Source organism: Fundulus heteroclitus, chromosome 17 (genome assembly GCF_011125445.2).
Source record: "Fundulus heteroclitus isolate FHET01 chromosome 17, MU-UCD_Fhet_4.1, whole genome shotgun sequence".
Classification (NCBI taxonomy): Eukaryota; Metazoa; Chordata; class Actinopteri; order Cyprinodontiformes; family Fundulidae; genus Fundulus; species Fundulus heteroclitus.
This window is the reverse complement of record NC_046377.1, coordinates 1,079,891-1,105,345: the sequence shown is the minus strand read 5'-3', so window position 1 is coordinate 1,105,345 and position 25,455 is coordinate 1,079,891. Positions and strand designations below refer to the sequence as shown.

Sequence of the window (25,455 nt, the reverse complement as noted above, 5' to 3'; positions counted from 1 at the left end):
TCTCTGTTCAGGGTCTGTTTTGACAGAAAGCACATAAAACATACATATTTTAAATAAATAATAAAAAAAAAAACCATCAACTTTTAGGTCTAATGTAGCTGAAAAGATTTGACAAAAAGACAATAAAAGAAGAAAAAAAGAAGTCGGTCTTTAAAGTTTTCAATCCCACTTTTAAATGAGAGCCCATTTTGGGCTTAATGGTTTTAAAAAAAAGCTATTTATAAGTCATTTATTTTTCAGTTTTTGAAAAATGTAATTTCAGCGTGATCAGACTAGTTAAGTCCGAACCAACAAGCTCTGAACCGACAAAGGTTCCGGAGGACTAAAGAAGAGCCATCATGGTCGGTAGATGATTTGACGAAAGTGTCTGAAAGAGGAAAAATAACCTGACAACAAATCTCAATTTGTAATTTTATTTTTTTTCTCACAGAATCCCAAGCCTTTAAAACCAATACAGTATACAGAACTGACAGCGCGCTTCCTACATGAGCAATAACAGCTAAAATATACTAGTTTTATCTGCTTGCTGAAAAGGAAATCAGTACCTTCATATGACACATCCTCTTAGGGCAGACAGCAAAAATACAATCAGGAGCTTAAATTATGATCGGACACAGAATATAGATTTAAAAAACCTTCAAAGACTGCGTACTTGATGCCGTTGGTGGTAGGGCAACTTCTTCCCAACACGTTTTCCTTCTTTCCCACTTTGCAGTTCAGAGGGCACAGATCAGAAACCCAACAAGCTTCTCATATACTCTTTAACTTAAACGCACAACAAGCAAGGCCCTCATTTACCCAGCATGCCGATGGCCAAAAGAAACTGGACACTTCAATACATAAAAAAGGATTCAGGTGACATCTTTACTGACGGCCTTATTAGCCTTTTAGGCCACTCTTTATTTACTCTTAAGATTAGAAAGGCTCTGCCCTGGCACCCGTAGGGAAGCTATGCCAGAAAGGCAAAGACAGGGCTCAAGAAAAGTAAGATAAAAGAAATAAGATTATGAAGGCTGCTTGCATAAAGATTCCACGTGCTTTGGGAAGTTGTGTCACTGCAGGAGCATTTATGCAGGATGGAGGAAAACTCGTAGGAAACAGGATGGAGGACAATGAGAAAACCAAACTTTTGGCTGTTAAAAGGGGAGATAAAAGCTCAGGACCTCCGTGACGGCCGTCGTCGACATGCCCGGTGAGCTCAACTTTCAGTTTGCCCTGGATCAGCCGGAGAAGTGCTACGGCTCACAAACGAGACGCACCAGACGTCGTTTTGGCTCTTTAGCCAGGTGAACTCATTCTGGTTGGCTGCTGAACGGACGGGAGTTCACACGGCGTTTCTAAAACACGACATGTATGCGTTCTGTCTCGCTTGTACGCTGTTAAAATAAGACGTTATACAACATTTACAGAGATTTTCATGTAGCAAATGACACGCGTTTCACCTGCCTTATGGGTCCGTCATTAAGTATCTGTTGCTTTAAAATCTGTAAATTCTGAGAAATATGTATTTTTTTTGACAAAATGAACAAACTGAAGCTTAAGATAAAAAATTAGGGTCCTATTAGACAGTATTGGGATTAGCCTGTATGCATTTTTTTTTATAATCCCTATTTAAAACTTGGTGAATGAGGATTTCTGCACACCATTCTATGCCAGGGCTTAATAAATGAAGCCTCTTTAGACCCATTACTTCCAGAAATAAAAGTCTCTATCTTGCAACCATATCTTTGGATCCTGAGGCATCAGACATAAGGGGGAACAGTGCAGGTCAAAGCAGAGGAAGACTCAGCTATAGGCGCTAATGCAGCCCGTGGTGTTGTTGTGGGAGCTTATAGTGATGGAGGTCTAGTTGATGCAGTCCATGATGTGGATCTGCAGGGAGTCCAGGTCGGGAAGGATCTCGTTGCACTTGGGGCAGGCGTGTTCGGGAATGTGGTCCTGGTTCCAGTCCGTACCTGTGAGCGACACATCCCGTTACGCCCACGCGCGATAAAAGCTTTCGGCGTTTTCACGCGATCAGACATCCACCTGGGTCGTTGGGCTCAGAGATTTATCAACAAACACTGCAGATCAAACGCTTTCAGACCCAGGCAGGGAAAAAAAAAGCAGCTTACTTCTTCCTACGAGACTCGGTTCAGCTCCGCGTGGACCCGCTCCGGCCGATCCGTGTCTGCGCTGCATTTCATTGAGCGAAAGCCTGAAGGACAGCGAGAGAGGATCAGAGAAGTCTGGACACCAACGGCATAAAACAACCACTAGAGGGAGACAAAGTACAGTTTTAGATCCGTTTGACACATCGGAATTCCTGTTCCTGATTGGTTGCTCTGCAAAAAGAAAACTAAAACTAAGTAAAAACCTTCTTGAAATGAGTGTATTTGTCCTTGATTTGAGCCGGTAAATAAGATCATCTGCTAATGGAATAAGATTTTCTTAAAATAGGAGCAACATCTTATTTCAAGTGCAGTGTATTTAATTATCTTATTTTAGGGGTCAAAATACTCATGCTGTTGGCAGATAATCTTATTTACCTGCTCAAATAAAGGACAAATACACGCTTAAAAAAAAAAAAGAAAAACGTTGCCTGGATCCGTCACAGGTAAAACACTTTAAATGTCTTAAAGCAAAACTGATTTCTACAACGTTTACATTCCATTACAGTAAAAATGACTAAAACGGGTAGAACACTGAGGGCTTCAGCAGCAATAAAGAAAGACGACCGTGTTTGACATCTTTCCTGCAGTCAGTCTGCGGAGCCCAGAAGAGTGTTAAGGTGCGTACCGGCCCAGCGACTCCATGTCCTGCTGCAGCTGCGTGTTCTGCTTCTTCACGAACTCCAGCTGAGCGGCCAGGCGCTCCCTCTCCTCGTGGAGTTTCTCCCTCGCCGCTCGCTCCGCGTAGAAGTCTGAGGAGTACACCTCGGCCTGCGGAGAGCGCAAAACCGAAGCGGTCAAATGCATTTCTAAAAAAAAAAAAAAACGAGGTGTTCCGGCAGGGCTGGACCATATAGAAAAAAATTATATTGATAAAATTGAAATCTCATTGAACGATATCGATAATTATCAACAAATTGAAAACATATTTTAAGTGCAGCCCTGTTGCTTAGCAACCTATTATTAGATACAGAACAAACAAACCCTGAATTCAAACGCAACCCTTTATTTACCTTTACCTTTTTACTAAAACTGCAAGCTTTTAAAAAAGAAAAAAGAACGTGTGCTCGCTGAACTCTTTGAAGGGGGGGGCGGGGCTTGGCTCCTGGGTCTGCGTTTGTGATTGGTTGGGAGGATGTAATGACTAATATTAACCTACATGGCTAGAATGTAAAAGGAAGGAAAAATGTTATTCTATTGAACTTTTTATTGACCCTGGTTTTTCTTTCATCGATATACGTCTATCAATCGATATATATGGATTGCTCTCGGTAGCTATGCATGCTTACATGGGCCGAAGTGATCGGAATAAAAGGGCCAGTCGGAATAAGAACGCGTCATGTAAACACGCCAAACTTAATACTGCCATGGGATTAAGATCAATCAGAATGAAATTATATTCTGAATGAGACAATGGGTTTATGCGGATCGTAAACCCCAACAGCGTCCATCTTGGTCCCATCATGTCATTTGGACACGTGCGGCCCACATCTCTCATGTAAGGGCCTGCAGCTTTATTGGCCAGCACGGCAACCTTCCTAGAACCTGGCGCGGGTCCACTCCGGGCGCTCAGAAGGTTATTTTATATACGGAAATTTTCTGTAAATCTAATGGAAACTGGTTAAATGTAGTCAAGGTCCTTAGAGTTGTAATTGTTTAATAGGTGGAGCGAGGAACAAAGATCATTGCTATTTCCATCATGACGATGCAGATTCCCACCATGCCACGTAACAGCAGTGGGAGGCGGAGAAGGTAACCTTTCAGGGCTGACTGGCACAATGCTCTTTTCACAGGGTTCGTTAACATTTGCACCGACCTGAGCCTGGAAGACAGAGATGGTTTCCAGCTCCTTCTCCTTCTGGAAGATCTCCTGCTTCATCTCGTCGATCTTGCCTTGCTTGACGACCAGCGCTTCTTCTGCGGCGGTCAGCCGGTGCTGCAGGTCCTCCGCCAGGTTCCTCTCCACCATGTGCGACTGTGGGACAGGACAAGACGCTCATGTCGCAAAGCTCTTTTCCTGCTTTTATCCGGCGCATTCTTTCCTCACACGGGGGGGTACCTCTTTTCTCTTCTTCTCCTCTTTCAGCTCGTTGTAGTCCTCGAACAGCTTGGTGTACGCATCCTTCAGCTGTGCCAGGTTGTTCCTGTGAGGAAGGGGGAAAAAAAAACAGGATTCTCTCCATGAGAACATAGTGTAGCATGAACTTTACAATCACGACTTCAATCTGTCTTACTAAAGTTCTACGCGACAAGCCGCCACATAGTGGTGCACAAGAGTGAATAAAAATCTGAAAAGTGCGGCATGCGCTTTTCTGATCACTCCATTACCGCTGCTGAACTCCTTAGCTCCATCAACCCAAAAGCTCCCCAGCCTCCCTGTCTCTGCTGAACAGAAGCATCCCCACAACATGATGCTGCCACCGCCGTGTTTCCCCACAGTAACGGTGCGTTCAGGCGCGCAACGTTACTTTTACGCCACATATCTCGCATGCAGGCCAGAAGGCGGCGCCGCCTGTAGACACGTTGGTTCCACTGATCTCTATTATTCACTGTGCCAATAGCCTGCTGTTAGAACGAGTCGCTTTGAAGCCACCAGCCGCCATATTGGTACTCCCTATTTTCCCCCAGTAACTAGGGAATATGTGCGCTACAGCATCGAATAACGAGGATTTTCTCATGTTCAATGGGGACTTAAAACTTTTAAAATGTCAAATGACATATACTTTTATGTTATGTTCTAAAACTATCAAGTACTGAGAAAGTCATGTGCTGAAATATTTTGCATATTATTTATTTATTTTGCATGTTATATATTTATCTATATATATATAGATAAATAATATTTATAAATAACAATATACAAAAACATATATTTACATATATGTATACATATATACATATACACACACACACACATATACATACATACATATATATATATATATATATATATATATATATATATATATATATATATATATATATATATATAAATTTTATATGAATAACATGTAAAATATTTCAGCACCTAATTTCCTAGTAGTTGATAGTGTTAGTACATCCACTGACTGTAGAATTACCTGTGAAGCGTTTTCACTCAGCCAGAAAACTGCTTGTTGTTGCAACCAAATCCTGTGGGATTCTGTGAGAGTAGGGAGTAGCAATATGGCGGCCAGTGGCTTCAGTTTTTCGGCTGAATCAGCACTCCAGTGAATAAATAGAGATCAGTGCTTGGTTCTGTCACCCTGCGGTTCGTGGTAAACCGCAAACGACACTTTATGCCCTCCTTTCAACTTCGGTTTTCCTCCATCGCCACCGCTAACGGATTCCCTCCCCACCTGAGCTGTGGATCTCAGTGACTCCTCCAGAGTTAGCGCGCATACAAACGCATGTGACACGCGGCGGGGAAACGCGACGCAAACGCCGTCAGCGTCTCTGGCTCGGACCTCTCCTCGTCGGCCTTCTTCTGCTCCATCTGGCCCTGGGCCTGCAGGCTGCCCAGCTGCAGCTTCAGCCGGTCGTTCTCCGACTGCACGGCCTGCTTCTCCACCAGCTGGGCCTTCAGAGAGGCCACGTCCTGCTCCACGTCCCGACATCTGCCGAACACAACAGGCGTACACCGTGACGCAGCGAGAATAAAAAAAAAAACAGCTGTCGCTCCGCTGTGTGGGAGTCTGTCAGCTAACCTGTCCTGCAGGTTCTTCTTCATGCCTTCAGCTTCATCCAGCTTGCTCTGGGCCTGCTGCAGGTCCTTGAAGAGCGTCATCACCTGAGACTTCAGGTTCTCCACCTCGGAGGCAGCCTGAAATAGCAGTCAAACATCCTAATGTCTGGTAACCTGTTTAGCGACAACAACGGCGTGAACCTGTAGACGTTAGCGACGCTGTCAGAGAATAAGAACCCACCTTGTCCTCCTTGGTGGCGTTATCCTTGGTCTCAGTCTGGATTGTTTTCATCGTTTTCTCCATTTCGCCGTTCTTCTCCTCCAGCTCCTGGATTCTGGTGGATCACATCAGAAATTTTTACTACAAGCTGAGCAGTACGGCGGCACCAGCAGCTACACGACTGTGTTCCGGGTTTCGTCTCATTCGCCATCTTTACACCTGGTCTGACATTCTGTTAACTGTGACATCACCCAGAGAAGACAGATCACCCGCTACTACCATCTAATGTAGAACAGATTACTGGATCAATGTGTGCTTCTGTGCTTTTTTTGTCTCTCTTGTTGTGTCTCTGCTCTGTCTTCTGTAACCCCAGTCGGTCGAGGCAGATGACCGTTCATACTGAGCCCGGTTCTAAAGGAGGTTTCCCTACCTGTTAATGGGGAGTTTTTCTTCCCACTGTCGCTTCATGCTTGCTCAGTATGAGGGATTGCTGCAAAGCCATGGACAATGCAGACGACTCTTCCTGTGGCTCTACGGTTCCCCAGGAGTGAATTCTGCTTATCGGGACTTTGATGCAATCAACTGGTTTCCTTATATAGGACATTTTTGACCAATCTGTATAATCTGACCCAATCTGTATAATATGATTGAACTTGACTTGAGATGACATGTTTCATGAATTGGCACTATATAAATAAAATTGAATTGAATTAACGGCGGGAGGCGTTGGGCACCTGGCGGCGCAGGCCTGCAGCTCGGCCTGCAGGCGCTCACATCTCTGCGTCTCGTTCCTCAGGGACTGCAGCAGCTGACTGACCGTCAGCTCCTCGTTCTCCAGCCGCGACGCCGTCATGCTGTGCTCCAGGCGCCGCACGCGCTCCGAGCCGCACGCGTTGCTCACGTCTTCGATGCCCGCGTCCTGCGTGAGGAAGAGGCCACAAATCGGGGTTAAGACCGGTTCTTCGTGTCAAATTTTCCAGACTCGTCAGCCCTAAACCTCACACCACGAGATGGATGAACAGATGGATTTATAGAGAAATACAGTATCTGAATGGATATATGGACAGAGGGATGTAGGGATGAGTGAAACCTTTGGAGAGTGAGATTGGGAATAAGTCTGCAGATCAGATTAAGTCCTTCGTTAATCTTTTCATATTCCCAGGACTGGAAACCCCCTAAATGACGTTCAGGACCGCCCTGACAACGTAGGATGTGTTGTGAACTAAACAGATGGGATCTAGGTAGCCGATAGAAGGCTGTTCTGCCCAGGACCACCTTCATTCATATCCTCACCGACACTTTGATGATCTCAATAAACGAGTCGTCCTCGGATCCCTGCTCCGCCTTCAGCTGCAGCTCAGAGTTCAGAGCGACCAGGTCGTTCTTCTCGGCCTGTAGACGGGCCACCTGGGCGCGCAGGGCCTCCACCTCCGCACTCTGATTGGACGACACCGAGACGAAGGTGATAAAGTAGTCCCGGCACAATCTGACTGCATCTACAGGCTGGATTAGATAAGGCGGCCGGGCGCGGCCCTCACCTGACATCCACCTCCCGCCTCCAGCTTCTTGCTCAGCTCCTGGTTCTGGAGGGTCAGCGTCTCCACGCAGCGCCGCGCCTCCTGGAGCCGGCCCTCCAGGAACTCCCTCTCCTGGCCCTGCTTCTCCTTCCACGCTGATAAACCCTCGAAGCGCTCCTTCATCGTGAGGTTGGTCTGACGCAGCGCCTCTGCGGGGCACATGGTGAAGCACAGAACATCTGTCTGGTTTTTGGCTCCGCTTTAAGGTTCCCTCCCCACGGACCCACCCTGCTGATTAAAGCTGGGAGACCACCCCCCCCCCCCCCCCCCTCACCTTTCAGGTCTCGGTTCTCCTGAATGAGGATGTTCATCTGCTGCACGGTCTCCTCCAGCGTGCCGGACTGAGCAGGAGAGCGAGAGATGTCCCCGTTCATCATAGGGCCGCCTGACGCCATGATGCTGAGGGGGAAGAGGCCGTCTCTGTTAGAACGCCACAAATCTAACACAGAACACAGGGTTCTTGATAAAACCTAAGAGTCAGCAGTTGTCTTGCCTGCTTTAGCTCTTTGATTCTTATATTTATGTGACTTTTTCCAACTCGGTAACAAAAATATCTCAAATTCTACATTTTCCCAGACTGATCTAAACTTCTACATTTCCTCTTTGTCCTCCAGAACCCAGAGAAGGCGGCAGTGATTCTAAACAGGGTCCGCCTCAGGCTTCTATTGCATAAAACCCGGTTTACAGACTGGATCGGGCGCCTTCTGAGTCTTCGGCTTCATTTTCTCTCTCAACACATTGAAATATTGAACACTATTGAAAAATAATAATAATGATAATAATCTCTCTGCATTTTAATCCTGGCCACAGCCATCAGACGGTTGGCTTCATGGTTCAACTCTTTGAAGAAACCTGCAAAATATGAGTCACAACAACATTTCCTTTCCATCCCCAGACCCAAAACGTGCCCCTCGTCAAACAACGCGGCTTCACAAGGCACAGGACGATTTTTTAACCAATCAGAAACACCGGCCTGCTACTGGTACCGAGGTTGATGTTAAGGTTTGTTCTAGTTTCATCATTCTAGAGCAACAACGCGAGGATGCCTAGCAGGTATTAGCTGATTAACGGGCCCGCCCATCTCCTCAGAACATGGACATTAAACTATTAATAATTTATTTAATATTTATTTCTGTCGTAAGTGACCATGGTTCAAGTGACTCCAGCCAGGCGCAGAGGTTTTCTTTGAAAATGGGGCCTGGTAGCGTTGCAGAAAGAGAGACTTGTAGTCCCCTTGTCACTTCCCTACAAACTATGGCATTAGCTAAAAGGATGCGAATGGCCAAAACACTAATAAAAATAAATAAATAAATAAAAAACTCAGCTTTATTTATGATCAGTCTGATTCTCTACAATACAAGGTGGCCGTGAACCCAGCAGAACTGAAGCGTTTAAGCGTAAAGGTGGACACCCTGACACATTGACCTGCTGTCTGGAGGAACTGAACAAACTACATGTCCCGTCAGGAGCAGAAAGTAAACACAGCCTCAGGATGGGTCCACGGGCTCCCACTGATTCCACCCCCCAGTGGCACCGACTTGCACAAAAACGCGCAACACGTTTGCGTGGAAATGATCCAGCGCGGCCGTGGAAGTTTGAAGCAGACTATCAGATCTTCCCTGGCAAATGTCTGGCTTGTTTACGGCCGAGAAGATGAACCCGGAACCCCAGGACGCGTCTGAGCCGCACGGACTCGCCGTCAGAAGGGCGTTGGGATGCCGTGAAACAGCAGCACCACCATTACGCGGTGACTCAGCCCAGATGAGCAGGCGATCAGCTGATCCGCATTACGCTCCTTTAACTGACGGAGGAAAAGGAAAGTCTGGTGCTGGTCATGTCGGCCTGTCGGAACAAACGCGGATAGGGTCAGCGGGACCCATCACAGCCGCAGGGTCAGGGGGAAACCACCAGGGTCCGAGTATTACTCCCTTATGACGCCGCAGTAAAACACACCAAGTGGACCAGCGGCGAGTCAGCTGGACCCTCGGCACCTGCTCCGCGTCTCTAACGCAAATGATTAATTAAACGTCTCGTTGTCGACCTTTCTCTTTCTGGTGAACGCTATTTTACTTTCGCTTTAACAGCGTCCACCTTAACCTGTGCGCAACTTTCGGTTGAGAAAGTTGGCCCTGGCCGAGATGCTGCCCGCGGTTCGGAGCCGAGTCGAACTGCGTCACCGGTGAAGCCGAACGGGTTTTTTTTAACTCACCTGCTGCCAACCGCAGAACCGAACCCGACCCGGCTATTCGTTCCGACGACACGCGCGAGAGGCTCGGAGAAAGGGGGCCGAAACGGGTCGACCCAGGCGTGAGTATCTCTGAAGTCTGGGAGCCAGTGGCGAACTCACCGACGGCGAGGCTGAGGGGGTTTCCGTTTAAGACTTTCAAAATAAAATACCAGGCTCCTTCGAGATCCCTGCACAAAAAGTACGGCAAGACCCGACGCGAATCGTTAAAAAAATAATCTGAACATTTAGTTATGAAATTCTGCAGCTCCACTTCCTGTTTACATCGTTGTAAGAAGCCGTCAGCTTGGCTAAAACGGTGACTCGGGACTTCACATAGGTTTCCGTTTCCTCCAAACGACACTGCGACCATAGATTAGATATGACAGTGCCTGAGTGTAGGCCGCCTGGTGAACTGTAGCCCATCCGCATGTTGTACACATCGGTGAAACTCCGATGACAAGGTCACGTGGCCAGGCGTCAGCTGCTAATGGGAAATTCCGACTTTAGTCACCTCTACCTCACAAAGAGAGACCATGGGGGATTCCCTGAGTCGAACATTAACAACAACAACAAAATATAATAATATCAATAATAATAATAATAATAATAATAATAATAATAATAATAATAATAATAATAATAATACGTATTTTTTATAAAGAACTAATGCTCAAGTTAGAGCATTCAGGCCAGGTTTGACCAGTATACATGTTGCCGTTCACGCAATGCAAAATAAAATAAAGGTTTCATTGAAACTTGTGTTTTAGAAGAATCTCTGTCCTCGTCACCTCCGTCCTCTCCATGGATTGAGAGTCCAGAATTCCTAAACCAGAGTGAAATCCTTATAATTTAACAGCAAATGGAAATCTGCCATGCTTCCACTATAATTACACAAAGCAATACAGACTTTGTGAGGCGGTGGCTCCTTTGGCCTAATTGAATTAATCAATTTCAGGTGTTCAACGATCTTGTAGATATAAGAAAGGTTTTTTGTGAACTAGGACTTAGAGTCCATCTTGAGCACACGGGTACAAAGTCTGTGATACAGTATCTGACCCTTGTGGAGATTGTGGATTTTATGGGCAGTATATTATAGCAGACTGTTGTGCGACACATGTCGTCTGAGCCTTCTGCTTGTGGCTGTGTTGGATGTCAGTGTACGGATTAGAAATGGCGCCGTGACTGCTGGAGTGTGACAGTATGAGCAGGAAGTGGTTTTGTTTCTATAAATCCTCGGAGAATGCTGCTGTTGCAGCTCCCACAAACGCAAGACCTCTGGAATCTATAACCTGCTGTAGCAAAATAAAGACACATCTCAATCATACTTGTCTGACATAACTGATTGGTCCTCCACAATAGTTTGTTAGAATATAATATTTTCAGGGTGGAAATCATTTTTAATAACAAGAACTAGATGCTCATGCACAACCGACATGTACAAATAGGGCCCATATGGACAAAGCAGGCCGGGAGATTGAACCCTTATGGGACATTTTGCAGGGTAGATAATGGCCCCTAGTTAACTGCCTGCACAGGTTTAATGTAGGACAACTACAGAGAAAAGTTGGGACTCAAATTGGTTCATATTGGTTCTATGATAAAACATTCACCTCCTTAAGGGTTTCATTTTTTTTGCCTTTGTGTTTCAGATCATCCATCAATATACACACATCAGTCAAAGTAGTAAAAAGAAAAAGGTGCTTTCAAATTGTGATTTCATTTGTTAAGGGGATGAACATCATCCCTAAATAGCCCAATGTCAAAATTTAACTGATATAATGGAATAAGTGTAAATAGTCCAGTCCAACAGAATAAAAAAAAATCACTAAAATAGGACCTATTTCCCTGTAGAAAAAAAACTAAAAGATATCATAAAGCAACATATTCTGGTGTCCACTAGAAAATCCCGAAGGAGAAGGTCTGGCTGTCAGATTGCGGCTTCAGCTCAGGGAGCACACTTGGGCTATGCAGCAGGAGACTGATCTGAAATGCACAAACAACTCAATCACTGAACAACGAAAAATAAATAATATATAAGATATTAGATTGTCCTCGTGAAAATCTGGATGGATCTACACCTAAAGCTGTAGCATGACCAAAAACACGCCATGCACACAAGAAAACCTTCCAATCTAGTCGGGGAAAAAAACCAACAACATAGAAATGATTGCAACCTCTGCAAACTAGGGGTATGATAGTAGGTCACGTTTAATAATTAACTTCAGTGTAAATGATTACATTTACAAAATACTCAGTTGGAATGGATTTAATACGTGAGAAGTTTTGAGGATCAGAATTTTCTTTTTTGAATAACCTGGATTTCATACTATCAAAGGCTATCCTCCTTATTTTCACATTTAACACTAACATCCGCTAGGCGGCAGTGTTGTCCAGCTCAATCGGCCACTTTTTAATCTCAGCAGGTTGGTGTTCTTCAGTCCAGTTTGGCAGGAAAATCTACTTCCATTAAGCAGTAGAGATTTTGTAAATACTCGCGGTTTCAGTATCTAGTATTTCTACATTTAATACGTTTTTGTGACATTATCACAATTCCATAGAAAGCTACTTCTGCATCTCTATGAATTCAAGAGGCTTAGAAGATTTAGCATATAGCAATAGATCATCTCAATATAATATATAGCTTGGGTTGTAAAAAAAAAAAAGGGCACTAAATGACCAATAAAACCCTGACAGTGACAACAGTACGCTAAATTATAACGCTAGAGAGACAAGCAGAAAAATTAAAACTTTGAAATGTGTAATAACAGAATTTACTTTTTCCTCTATCTTAAGAAACAGTGTATTAAATAATATTTATAGAAACAATCAGAAAAAATATATTTAAGTATGTGTATACTACCACCACCACTTCCACCACTACTACTACCACTACTGCTACTACTACGACCAACAATAATAATAATAATAATAACAATAACAATAACAATTAAATTATTATTATTATTATTATTATTATTATTATTATTATTATTATTATTATTATTATTATATTAATAGTAGTAGTAGTACTACTACTACTACTAGTAGTAGTAGTAGTAGTAGTAGTAGTAGTAGTAGTAGTGGTACTACTACTACTACTACTAATAATAATAATGATAATAATAACAGGTCATATTATGATTTTTGTTTTGCGCTTTTCAACTTTACATGTCCACCAGAGGAGATGGGAAGCTCAAATACCTGAGATGTCCATCAGTCAGTGAATGCAGCACAGACTGCAGCAGCTTGTGGTTCCCGCAGCTCGGGGGAATGAGCGCAGCAACAGGTTGGAGAGGCTGAGGTTTCCGACGTGAAATCTGATCCGCTTTTTTTCCCCTAAAGAAAGTTGTGCTGATGTAATTTCAAAACTTTATAGATGCGTTATCTGAGACGATTTTAGACCGCATCCTCCAGCGCTTAGGTAACGTATCACAGTATTTTCTACGAAATTAAACTGTGCGCATACCTCGCATTCTTATTGGTTGACTCGATTTCGGGGAAATAACAGTTTAATAATCATAAAAAAAAAGAACAAAAGTCTCTTAAACCCCGGCATTAGATTTTCGTGATTTTCGGAATGCTCTCCGGGACTTTCTTCCTCGCAACGCTCTGCGTTCTGGCGCAGCTGGACACTTTGGAGACGTTTACGCACGGCTGCCAATTGCCCTCCGAGTGGCGGCCGCTGAGCGAAGGCTGCCGGGCGGAGCTGGCGGAGATCATCGTGTACGCTCGGGTCCTGGCGATCCACCGGGAGCCGCTGGGCTTCGGCCTGGGCAACACGCACAACTCGCTGCCCTTCGGTTACGGCTACGACGCAGCGGAGGACGGGCTGCTGTACTCGGCGGAGGTGGAGCTGCTGTGCGACCAGGCCTGGGGCAGTATGCTGGAAGTGCCGTCTGGATCCAGGCTCAACCTGACCGGGCTGGGGTACCTGTCCTGCCAGTCTCACGCCGTGATGGAGAATTACTCCTACTTTTTCTTCCTCAGGTGCGGCTTCATGGTTCACTTCCAAACATCTTGATTTGTAAAATATACAGCTGGCATTTCCCACAAAAGTTGGTTGCCAGATTTAGGAGATTTCCCGCAAGCAACTTTAAAACTGCTTAGATGTGATGCTTAAGGTGAACTCTTTAAGTATAATTTCACTTAATACCCAGCACACGTTGGTTTCTTGGATTTTGAATACCCTCTCATGTTAGTCCTTCTTTTTTAATCTCCTGTTAAGGATGGATGAGAACTACAGCATCCTACCTCACGGTGTCAACTTCCAGGATGCAGTCTTCCCTGACACAGCGGAGAACAGACGCACCTTCTCCAGCCTTTTCCAGTTTTCCAACTGCAGCCAAGGGAGCCAACCATTCCACACCTTCAGCCCAGACTGGGAAACCCAGGAGGATAGCAGGGTAAGAGAACCCTCAGTCTGGAGAACCACACATCCCTAACCGGTCTCGGCACAAGATGCTCTGGTTAGATTCAATTCAATTCAATTCAATTTTATTTATATAGCGCCAAATCATGAAACATGTCATCTCAAGGCACTTTACAAAATCAAGTTCAATCATATTATACAGATTGGGTCAGATTATACAGATTGGTCAAAAATGTCCTATATAAGGAAACCAGTTGATTGCTTCAAAGTCCCGACAAGCAGCATTCACTCCTGGGGAACCGTAGAGCCACAGGAAGAGTCATCTGCATTGTGCATGGCTTTGCTGCAATCCCTCATACTGAGCAAGCATGAAGCGACAGTGGGAAGAAAAACCACCCATTAACGGGAAGGAAAACCTCCGGCAGAACCAGGCTCAGTATGAACGGTCATCTGCCTCGACCGACTGGGGTTACAGAAGACAGAGCAGAGACACAACAAGAGAGACAAAAAAGCACAGAAGCACACATTGATCCAGTAATCTGTTCTACATTAGATGGTAGTAGCGGGTGAGCCGTCTTCTCTGGATGATGTCACAGTTAACAGAACACCAGACCAGGTGTACCTACTACGAAGATAAAAGAGAGAGAACAGAAAGTTAAAGCAGAAATGACAACACATAATGCATAATTAAAGAACAGTAGAAGTCTATAGAGTGAGAAAAATAGACCCTGATGTCCTCCAGTAGCCTAAGCCTATAGCAGCATAACTATAGAGGTAGCTCAGGGTAACATGAGCCACTCTAACTATAAGCTTTGTCTAAAAGGAAAGTTTTAAGATTAGTCTTAAAAGTAGACAGGGTGTCTGCCTCATGGACCAGAACTGGGAGTTGGTTCCACAGGAACAGAAGAATTTTAACTTTTATTCTTGATGAATCCAAAACCTCAGCCTTGTCTGGGTCACAGACCGAACAGCAGAGATGGACCTCTTTCTAGACGTCATGATGTTTTCCTACATTCTCACTGCACCGCCACATCAGTCCACACAAGCTGGCTGGTGATGTGGTGCCTTCTTCTGCTGTGTACAGGGTCAGGGGTCAGGGGTTGAGGCCACGCTCATCCTGAGGACGAGCCTGCACACGCAGAGGCCGTAACCCGAAGGCAAAGCAAGACAAAACAGGTGTCTTGCTTTGGGTATGTGGCGGAGAACGCTGCACGCCCAAAAAGCCCCGGTTCTTCCTCTCGGGATAACAGCCACAGATTTCAACATCTCAGCCGTACATAGTTGATGTTATCGCGCTTTGACGCTTCCAAGTTCAGGTTTGAGACGCACACAGAAAGGCCCCCCCTGAAACGAGAGCAGGGAAGGGGTTTGCTGGTCGTTTCAGGTGCGTGGGAACCAAACGGACAAGCGGAGAGCAGCACTTTCCTGCCAAACCCTTTAATTAACTTTTACGCTCAAAGCCTGGTCTTATCTGTGGCGGTCAGATCCGCCCTTTTCAGGTTTGCTCTCTCTCTCTCTCTCTCTCTGTCAGCCCAGGTCACAGCGGCACCGCGTCAAACTGTGGTGATTCTCCTGGAAAAGCGTGTGGATGGTTCATTGTCAGGGGATACTCCAGCGCCGACGGTCATGTTAACGCTTTTAACGCTTGTTCGGACTCACATTAGCATTTTATGAGGGTGCTCGGAGGGCCTGTCTGCGCAGATTGCCTGCCTCGTGTGTGTGTGTGTGTGTGTGTGTGTGTGTGGTAGAAAAGTGGAGCAGAAATGCCTCCCTGTGGGCCTGTTTTTTTTTTGCTTGGCCCTCTGCCCTCTTTGGTCGTCTTATCGCTCCCCACCTCCTCCACCCAACCAGACACATAATTCAGACCTTCTCTGTAGGGCTGAACGATTTTGGAAAATAATCTAATTGCGATTTTTTTTCTTAATATTGCAATTTCATGTATAATTTATCATGTCTTTTTAAACATATACAAACAACAAATCAATTTGTTTCCTCGCCATGTGGATTAGTTGCTAAAAGACCCGCAGCATCTAAACTCAGAGCAGAAATGATTGCATTCTGCCTACGATATATTTCAACCAAAATTGTAATATTGACTTTTCTCTGAGTTAACCACAAGTAACAAAAATGGCGTCTAAATAAAGATGTTTGTAAACAAGGACTATTTAAAACAAGAACTTTTAATGTTTCTATTAATCAGAATATTATTCAAGAGAACAGGTTTTAGTTGATTTGGACATCAATCCTTGTTGAACATAAAGTGCAACCAACAAGCAAGTTTATGTATTAAACTGATTGACCTGTACTTAATGCTATGTATGATTATATAAACTCTAAAACAAGTAATAAATTAAATTATCTCACTGCTGCAACTGTCTTCCCTTCCATGTGGAGGCAAACCCACTTTAAACATTTTACCAACACCTAAAGGACGCGTCTGATTCACTAATTGTTACATAGCCAAAAATTGCAGACTCTGCGATTTGGAAATTGCGTTTTTTAAAATCGCGATTATATTGAAAATGCGATTAATTGTTTAGCCCTACTTCTCTGTGACATCACTGGTAAAGATTCGAACGTGTGTTGGGGGATCAGAACCCAACTGGAAGGCCATTAAGGCAGTTTCCTGGCTCTGCTGTCCAGCAGAACAAAAGACCACCGCTCTTTATCTGGGGACAGGAGACAACGCCCGATAAATAAACGTCGTCCCTGTTTCGCTGAGCTCTTAGTTTTTAGCTGCTCACACATCGGCTGCCTGCGTTCTCCTCCTCGTTGTTGTTGGGTCTCAGATTGTTTGCCACAGGGTTCATTCAGGTTATTTTTCTGTTAAGGTGGAGAAGATGAGCGCTGATTATTTATGTTTTTATGAGCCGTCTGAAGGGCTCCCCTAAAGTACTTACGCCCCTTGAACCTCGCATCCTGTCACATGTTGCACTCTGTGATGTTTTGTTGTACGGTTGCATTTAGAGTTGTAGTCTTTAGTTTCTGTGTTTTTCTTATTTTGTGTTTTGAGTGCCTGTCGTGAGTTGAGTTATGCGCTGTATGCCTATTGTTCTGTCGTTTTCCTTTCGCTCCCTCACTCGCTGTTCTCCTGTCTTTTCTCACAGCCTCTCTGTCTCTCTTTAATTTGTCTCTTTTTCCACTGATCACCTCTCCATACTTCCTTTTTCCTTTTGTCAGTCTCTGCTGGTCCATCTGTTGTCCGTTGTCTCTTTCTTTGCATCTCGTGTCCCTGGTTTCCCGGATTTACATCAGGATTTTGGATTTGTTTCTGTTGGCTGCTCTTCACTTCATGTTTTGGATTTTGGACTGTTGACTTTAATTTTATTAAGTCTCTTGATTAAAGGGTTTCTGTTTTTTTTTTTTTTTTTTTTTTTTTTATCCTTCGCCTCTGCTTCCTGTTTGTATGCATTGGTCGTATAACGGCCTTTTGTGATGGCTTCAGTGTATTTTATTGGGATTTTATGTGATAGACAAACACAAAGTTGGCCACAACTTTGAAGCGGAAGAAAAATGTTAGATACTTTTCAAAGGTTTTGAAGAATAAAAGTCTGTGCAGCGTCCATTTGTATCCAACCACCCAGAATTGTTACTTTGCAGAACTCCCTCTTGCTGCCGTTGCTGCTGCAAGTCTCCTGGGTATCTCTCCATCAGCTCAAGATCAGTCAGATTGGATGGAGAGTGTCTGTGAACATCCATTTTCCTCAAGCCTAGCTACAGATCATCATTGGATTTAGGTCTGTACTTTGACTGGGCCGTTCTAACAGTTGATTACACTTTGATCCAAACTCTTCCATTGTAGCTCCGGCTGTGAGTTTGGTGTCATTGGATAAGTACAGGTTGGGTCTCAGTATTTGTGGAAGGATGATTAAATGCTGATGTTGTGAAAAATGTTTTAAGATTTTCATCATCATCAGGCAGAGGGAGCAGCTGGAACTCACGGGGAAACTGGCAACGTCCATCTGAAGAGTCCAGCTGGCTGAGCACAGGATCTGGTAGAAACAGGGCACACCACACTAGACGAGACGAGACGAAATGAGATGTTCTGGTAGAGATGGGTTGGATGAAGCAGGTATATGTAGACAGGTGAACAGGTGAGCCTGGCTGACTAATCACTGGCAGCAGGTGGAGTTGATGTGGGCTGATTGACTGGCGCTGAGCTGATTGGATAGTGGCTGGTGGCTGAGAGGTGACAGGCTGATGAAAGGTCCAGAAAAGTCCAAAGTAAAGCAAACAAAAACCTAAATCATGACAACATAATATCTGAAAGTTGTGTCTTTGTGAAAAAACAAAAAAAATCCAGCTAAGACCTGACAGCAGCAGAGAGATACGTCATCCTTAAACCGATCATCTACCTAAAGCAGAGTTTCCAGCTTTTTGCAGCTGAAACCCCGTATTCTGCTTGTGAAACTGTTGTGGTTGGTATTTTAAGAGAAAGAGGCTGTTGATTGTCACGCATTTGTCTTGTGGGCGTCTAGAGTTAAGTTCGATAAATACGTTTTTAAAAATTGCTGCAAGCATTCAGGTTTGAAAAGTGATGCAGCTGTTAGCCTTGCAGCAAGAAGGTTCTGGGTTCAAATCCTGATCTGGGGTCTGTCTGCATGGGGTTTGCGTGTTCTCCTGCACAATGACTGCTGGAGACAGGCACCAGGCCCCCTGTGACACTGCATGGATAGGCAGGTACAGACGATACATGGATCAGGTAATGGATGCAGGAGGATGTCCAAAGCCAACCTCTGAAATGCCATTAGACCCCCCACCCCCAAGGAAAAGGAAAATCCAATGCTGCAATATGCCGTTAAGTAAAGGGAGGAAATGAGCATATTTATGGAACGCCAGTTCAGGACGTGACAGACTGCATTTCCCATGATGCAATGTGGTCAAAATGGCCACCAACTCCCATCATGCAACAAGGCCCAAAATTGCCGCCAACCCTAACAACGAAGCGACAAGATAACGTTACTATGGAAGGTTTTATAAGCGATGGACATACTGCGCTCATCCTTTCTTACTTGGCGCCCCGCCGGACTGGGAAGACACCCTCAGCTGTTCATCCTGTTTGGGATTTTCCCCACGTGCCATGCTCGATTTTCTCGCTGCAAAAAGGATTTTCGAAGAAACTTCATCCCTGCTTAATCATAGCAGGAAGTCAACTTTAAAAGTACTTTCTGAACCCACTTCGATCGAAGACTGAGAGCCGTTATCTCCCGGTGATCGTAAAAGGGACCACGCTTTCGTTTTGGCCAAACAAAGCATATGTAAAGAAAGATTTCCCCTTTTTTTTATTATTTCTCTTTTCACCCTTAAGGTGATTTAGCATTGCCTGGGCAGAGAACCTATTAGGATTTAGCTTTAATGCTTAATTACTCCAAGATGGAGTTTGTTTAACTGCTGGATATTTTCTGATGTATGTGCATGCATTTTGTAAGTGATTTTGGCTGTGTTGATTTGTGGTTCTTATAAGTGACTCCGCCGCGGGTCGATGTTTCCATCTTTTCCGTTCCTCTTTTCTTGTCCTCTTATCTTAATATCTTAATAGTTAAATCTCTTTGTTAAGACTCAATTTGCGCTCTCCCCTTGAATTTCTCATTCAGGCCACCCTCTTAATCAAGGTACCACCCCACATTAGCGTAAGGGTTGATTACATCATTAAGACCTCCCCCCTTTGCCTCTTTTTGAGTTAACGTCCAACATTATTACAGAGACATTAACATTGGATTGGTGATAAGGAGTAATGGTTTAAACTCTAATTGCAGTTATAATGTGAGTTATCAACGCTGCTGGATAAATCTCATCGGCCAGAAACCGATCAGACCTCCTGTTCCAGCATAAATGAGTCCATAACAGCTAATTAATAAATGCATTAGTATTATGAATCATTACAAGCTTATAGCCCTGGTATCACCACCATTTGAGCCATATTTTGTTATAGCTACTATTTGAGTTTGAATTACCTATTATTAAAATTATAATACCAAATTATAATTTATAATAATAATCATATTGAAACAGCTTCTGGCGTAACATTTAGAAAAAAAAATACTCAAACTGCTTAAATTTCTTTCATAACCACCATTACCACTTCTGTAATTGATGGCGGATGAGAACTCAGGAGGACTGAATGCTGAAATAAGGGAGTGTTCACAATATATTTACTTCCGAGTATGGACATTTATGCAACCATATTTATTTCCTCTTATAAACATGTTAATTATTCACGTAAATTGCACAGGATTAACAGAGCCTCTGCGTTTCCTCATTTTCATTTTTTTAAATAGATGCTGCAATTTATTCACAATGATAAGACACCATCCCGTTTTCTAGTTTACACGTTTTCTGTCTGGTTCTAAAGCACAAATCATTCGGACTAGCCAAACAGCTGACAGTTGTTCGAGTTCTCCAGGCTATCTTGTGTAACAACAGTTTTGTTGGATCGTTTTTGGTAAAAGGAACTATAGAACATGTAGAAGTTTGGGTTGGGTACTGACGATTGCCCATTATGTGCTAAATTATTATTGAATAATTAAAAAACACACAAGTTTCTTTGTTCTCAAATGAACCTGTAGACATTTTATATGAGTGTGTATCTTTACATGTTCTCCAGAGAGTGTTTACCCAGATGATACCCAGCAGCAGGCGGGCAACACCCGGATGTTTTCACAGATGGTGTGTGTGTGTGTGTGTGTGTGTGTTCTGCAGCCATCACACTGAGCGCCTTCCTATGAGCACCAAAAAGATTTCAGAACTAACCAGAAACGGACACACTCCCACTTTGACTACACACGTGCAGCAAAATGACAGGTTCAAGGTTTACGAACACAAATCATGGGCCTGAATGTCAGATTAGTTTGGGGGATTTCTGATGATGCATTTGGATCGGTTAATTTTTCAGATTTTCAGAAGGGGCTGAAGACGCAACACACAACTTCACTTTTATAAAAGACACAGGTCGCATATTTCTTTGTTCGACATTATTACAGATGGATATCTTTTTAAAAAAATACATAGAAGCTAGGGCTGGACGATAATTCAATAACAATATATATCGATTGATAGATGCGTGGTTATATAGGAAAAACAGGGGTCAATAAAAAGTTAAACAGAAGAACAGTTTTGCCTTCCTTTTGCATTCCAGCCTATCATGTAGGTTAATACCACAGTCATTACATCCTCCCAACCAATCACAAACGCAGACAGAGGAAAGCTCCTTCAGGGAGCGTGTGTCCTTTTTTTCTTTTTAAAGATGTGATAATAAATAATAATAATAATACATATTATTTAGAAGCACCTTACAAAACACTCAATGTCACTTTAAAAATAAAGATTAAACAACAATGAAACAAATCAATCATACAGTTTTGGTTAAAAGTTTGTTGACTAAAAGATTGTGTTTGAATTCAATGTCCTTCATTTAAGAATAGGTCATCAAGCAACAGCATAAAATGGCCAGGGCTGCTCTTAAAATGTTTTGAATTTTTTGACAATATGATTTCTATTTTATCAATATGCTTTTTTTCTATATCGTCCAGCCCTAATGGAAGCCACTTGGTTTTGTAACCATTGTTATTTTCTTAAAAACCTAGTCCATTCATTTTTAATAGAGTTAAGATTATGGCAATTCCAGCTGCCTGATGTCAGTCGCTGTCTATTTCAAAGTTGGTTATTTGTGATTTGATGAGCCTTTTCTCCAAGAGTGTCCAAAGTGTGGCCCAGGGGCCGATGGTGGCTGATTTTGTGCGGCCCTGGACTACAGTCCAAGCATGGTATAGATTTGTTTTCCCAGCTCCGGCGGGTAATGTGAATGTAAAAGAAAATTTTAGTGTGCAATTTTTAATGATGGGAGGCCATTTGAAAATAGATATTAATGAAAATCTTCTTAGAATGGAAAATATAAGGTGCAACACAAAGAGTTCATCTTTTCTCAGCCATGTTTAATTTCTTTCAATGTAGTGATAGGAAATAGGACCACTAGCATCCAGTGGCTTTCACTGAGAACCAGATGCACACCCATTTAGGAAATGTGGCTAAATAAAGGAAGAGTGACCCATATCCTGCTGTTATTGATGAAAATACAAAAGATTCAGACAAAGATATGAAACCTGAACCTGAACCATTCTCTGTTTTTTTTTTTTTTTTTTTTCCCTGACCAGGCAAACCTGCAAGATTATCTTTATGTTTCACGTCTACAATGATTAACAGGTCTTTTTTCTACAGAAATTGAACTAATTTTCTTGTTTTCCAGAGGTAAACAGAATAATTTAGGTTTGTTTTCTGCATCGTAAACAAACCTAAATTATGTTTCAACTTCACATTTAGACACCCCTACCTTACTCCAATAATGATCCACACATCCCCCTGTGTTAGTGTGTTCAGGATAAAAATAACGATGTGGTAGTTGTCATTTACAGTGCTTGGGTTTTACTGTCGGAAAACCCAAAACTCTGAGCACGGATACTAAACAGCACCCCTCTATTTTCCACTCTTTGCTGCAGCTGCTGTGCTCCTCGGTGCAGCTGGCCCTGTTCGAGGAGGAGGAGCGGGGCCGGAAGCTGCAGGAGCGCCTGGCTACGGCCGAGAGGAGGAACCGGCAGCTGAAGGAGCGCGTCGGCAAGGTGAAACGCTCCCTGAGAAACGCCCGCAAGGCGGCACGCAAGGCCGAGCAGGAGGCACGGAAGCTGCAGGAGCGACTGAAGGCAGCGGAGCGTCACCTCAATGCGGTGACGCAGGAGGAGCCCCCGCTCGGGGGTCTTACGGGTGCAGCGGCGCGGGAGAGGATGCAGCTTTAACTCTTTTTATCTGCCAAGTGGACTGAAAGCTGGCCGTGGAGTGGGAGAGACTGCTGGACAGTCTGAATGCAAAGGGACAAGTGCCTTTTATGAATCCATACACCAACTATTAAAGTATTCCTTCAAATAATGTTCCTGTAAATAATCTCCTAACGCTCTGACATGGCATACATAAGTGTAAATGCTAGTCATGTTTATGGAAATAAACGAAAAATAATCTTAAATTTGTTTTCCGTTTCTCATCTTGCTGTGTGACTGTGATCATAGAGGCGGAGCTTCTTGGCTTTATTTCTAAGTACCATCCTGATATGATATGATATATGAATGTTTAAAAAAAAACACTATTCCTCTGGAAAATATAACAGGAACTGACTGATTTAAAGAGATAGGATCAGTGGTAAAGTGCTAAATCACGTAAATCCAGTGCTATCCTTGACAACCACCTCTACTGTGGCATGATACTTCCTTTATCTGTGCTCATGACTGGACAAATCTAAAAATATCTTGCTCATCTCTTTATCTCTGATTGCTAAAGTTTGCAACAGTGCAGAAACTTAACTGGGGTCCACCCCGCGTGGTGTTGGTTTGTTCTGTTTGTTCTCCAAGATGGCGAACAGGAAGTTAACAGGTGCACTACAGCAACCACCAAATATCCTTCTGACAATGCATCGCCTCAAACATGCATCGCGTCATCATATCTTTCCAAATACATCTCTGACTCAACACATGCAACTACAAGGCAAGGCAAGGCAAATTTATTTATATAGCACAATTCAGTACAGAGACAATGCAAAGTGCTTTACATGATTAAAATATAGGAATAAAAGCAAGTAGGGATAGAATGTAGAAACAAAAAAAGAACATTAAAAACAGTAAAACAGTTTAACTAGAACATTCAAAGGCAATTTTGAACAAATGTGTTTTTAATCTCGATTTAAAGGAACTCAGGCTTTCAGCACTTTTACAGTTTTCTGGAAGTTTGTTCCAGATAAATGGAGCATAGGAACTAAATGCTGCTTCTCCATGTTTAGTTCTGGTTCTGGTTCTAAGTATGCAGAGCAGGCTGGAGCCAGAAGACCTGAGTGGTCTGGATGGTTGATACACTGATAACAAGTCTGTGATGGATTTAGGTGTTAAGCCATTTAGTGATTTATAGACTAACAGAAGTATTTTAAAGTCTATTCTCTGAGATACAGGGAGCCAGTGTAAGGACTTTAGAACTGAGGTTATGTGCTCTACTTTCTTAGTCTTAGTGAGGACGCGGGCAGCAGCGTTCTGGATCAGCTGCAGCTGTCTGATCCACTTTTTAGGAAGTCCTGTGAAAACACCATTGCAGTAATCAATTAGACTAAAAATAAACGCATGGATTAGTTTTTCCAGATCCTGCTGAGACATCAGTCCTTTAATCCTAGAAATGTTCTTCAGGTGATAGAAAGCTGACCTTGTAATTGTCTTTAGATGCTTTTGGAGGTTCAGGTCTGAGTCCATCACTACTCCCAGGTTTTGGGCCTGATTAGTGGTTTCTAGCTGAAGCGACTGAAGCTGTGTGCTAACTTCTGATCTCTCCTCTATTGGTCCAAATATTATTACTTCTGTTTTGTTTTTATTCAACTGAAGAAAATTTTGGCACATCCACGTATTGATTTCTTCTAGGCATTTACTCAGTGCCTGAACTGGTCCATAGTCACCTGGTGACATAGTGATGTAGAGCTGTGTGTCGTCTGCATTGTTATGGTAGCTGATGTTGTTGTTTTTTATTATCTGGGCTAGAGGGAGCGTGTAGATGTTGAAGAGGAGGGGACCCAGGATGGACCCTTGGGGAACCCCACATGTGATTTTTGTCGTCTGGGATGTAAAGTTACCTACTGACACAAAAAAGTCCCTTTCCCTTAAGTAGGATTTAAACCAGTTGAGAGCTGTACCAGAGAGGCCGACCCAGTTCTCCAGGCGTTCTAACAGAATGGAGTGATCGACACTACAGTCATCAATGAACTTACATCCTGCTCATGCTGTTGATGCCAGGAGGCTGCTGAAGACCTGGCTTAATGCTAACATGTTAGCTTTCTGTTTTTGGAGGACTCGATAAAGCGGCTCACAGGAATTTTTTCAGCAGACTTTGAGAAAAGGCCGTTTTACTACTTTATAAGCTCAACACTTTGCCTTAAACGTCATAAAATCTATTGACCAGTGTTTCAACTCCCCTCACCCAGACGGCTGGGGACATTTGAGGACAGCGCCTCAAAAAGAAAAGCGGCCATTGGCCATCTTAAAAGTGGCTGAATGACATGATCCCCATGGTCCATTTAATTGTAACCGATGATGTAGAGAGGACTAATGTCACCTCAACTTTTGCAGACTTGTTTGCTTTTCAGCTGGACTGTAGCAGACACTGATGGCACATTAAAGGTGGAAAAAGTTGTCAAATGGTTTGCCATGATCAGATTTCGCCAGGGTTGTCTACT

The 25,455-nt window shown here is 43.5% G+C and overlaps 2 protein-coding genes across 3 annotated transcripts; one reads left to right on the top strand and one right to left on the bottom strand.

Moving 5' to 3' along the window:
• Positions 1 to 397: 397 nt before the first annotated feature.
• Positions 398 to 9,990, bottom strand: optn (optineurin). The gene is made up of 13 exons (XM_012851499.3): positions 9,821 to 9,990; positions 7,886 to 8,010; positions 7,573 to 7,760; positions 7,328 to 7,471; positions 6,769 to 6,953; positions 6,056 to 6,149; positions 5,837 to 5,952; positions 5,597 to 5,746; positions 4,210 to 4,294; positions 3,967 to 4,125; positions 2,779 to 2,921; positions 2,115 to 2,197; positions 398 to 1,955 (listed from the first exon to the last, which is right to left on the bottom strand). Exons 2-13 carry the CDS (start codon positions 8,004 to 8,006, stop codon positions 1,846 to 1,848), a joined length of 1,578 nt encoding a protein of 525 aa, XP_012706953.2. The 5' UTR covers positions 8,007 to 8,010; positions 9,821 to 9,990; the 3' UTR covers positions 398 to 1,845.
• A 3,103-nt stretch (positions 9,991 to 13,093) lies between these two features.
• Positions 13,094 to 23,435, top strand: ccdc3a (coiled-coil domain containing 3a). 2 transcript variants are annotated; one of them, XM_021310010.2, is made up of 4 exons: positions 13,094 to 13,259; positions 13,398 to 13,825; positions 14,064 to 14,241; positions 22,700 to 23,435. In XM_021310010.2, exons 2-4 carry the CDS (start codon positions 13,416 to 13,418, stop codon positions 22,991 to 22,993), a joined length of 882 nt encoding a protein of 293 aa, XP_021165685.1. In that variant the 5' UTR covers positions 13,094 to 13,259; positions 13,398 to 13,415; the 3' UTR covers positions 22,994 to 23,435. The 2 variants fall into 2 exon arrangements, with proteins under 2 accessions (XP_021165685.1, XP_012706952.1); XM_012851498.3 differs by lacking the exon at positions 13,094 to 13,259 and having other exon boundaries at positions 13,275 to 13,825; positions 22,700 to 23,434.
• Positions 23,436 to 25,455: the final 2,020 nt, after the last annotated feature.

Excerpts from the sequence above, each read along its gene's own strand:
- ccdc3a (XM_021310010.2), top strand. The coding sequence starts at position 13,416 with ATGCTCTCCGGGACTTTCTTCCTCGCAACGCTCTGCGTTCTGGCGCAG. Across the intron at positions 13,826-14,063 it reads TCCTACTTTTTCTTCCTCAG|GATGGATGAGAACTACAGCA; the intron begins GTGCGGCTTCAT and ends TCTCCTGTTAAG. Across the intron at positions 14,242-22,699 it reads AAACCCAGGAGGATAGCAGG|CTGCTGTGCTCCTCGGTGCA; the intron begins GTAAGAGAACCC and ends TCTTTGCTGCAG.
- optn (XM_012851499.3), bottom strand. The coding sequence starts at position 8,006 with ATGGCGTCAGGCGGCCCTATGATGAACGGGGACATCTCTCGCTCTCCT. Across the intron at positions 6,150-6,768 it reads CTGCAGGCCTGCGCCGCCAG|AATCCAGGAGCTGGAGGAGA; the intron begins GTGCCCAACGCC and ends GTGATCCACCAG. Across the intron at positions 5,953-6,055 it reads ACGCCACCAAGGAGGACAAG|GCTGCCTCCGAGGTGGAGAA; the intron begins GTGGGTTCTTAT and ends CTGCTATTTCAG.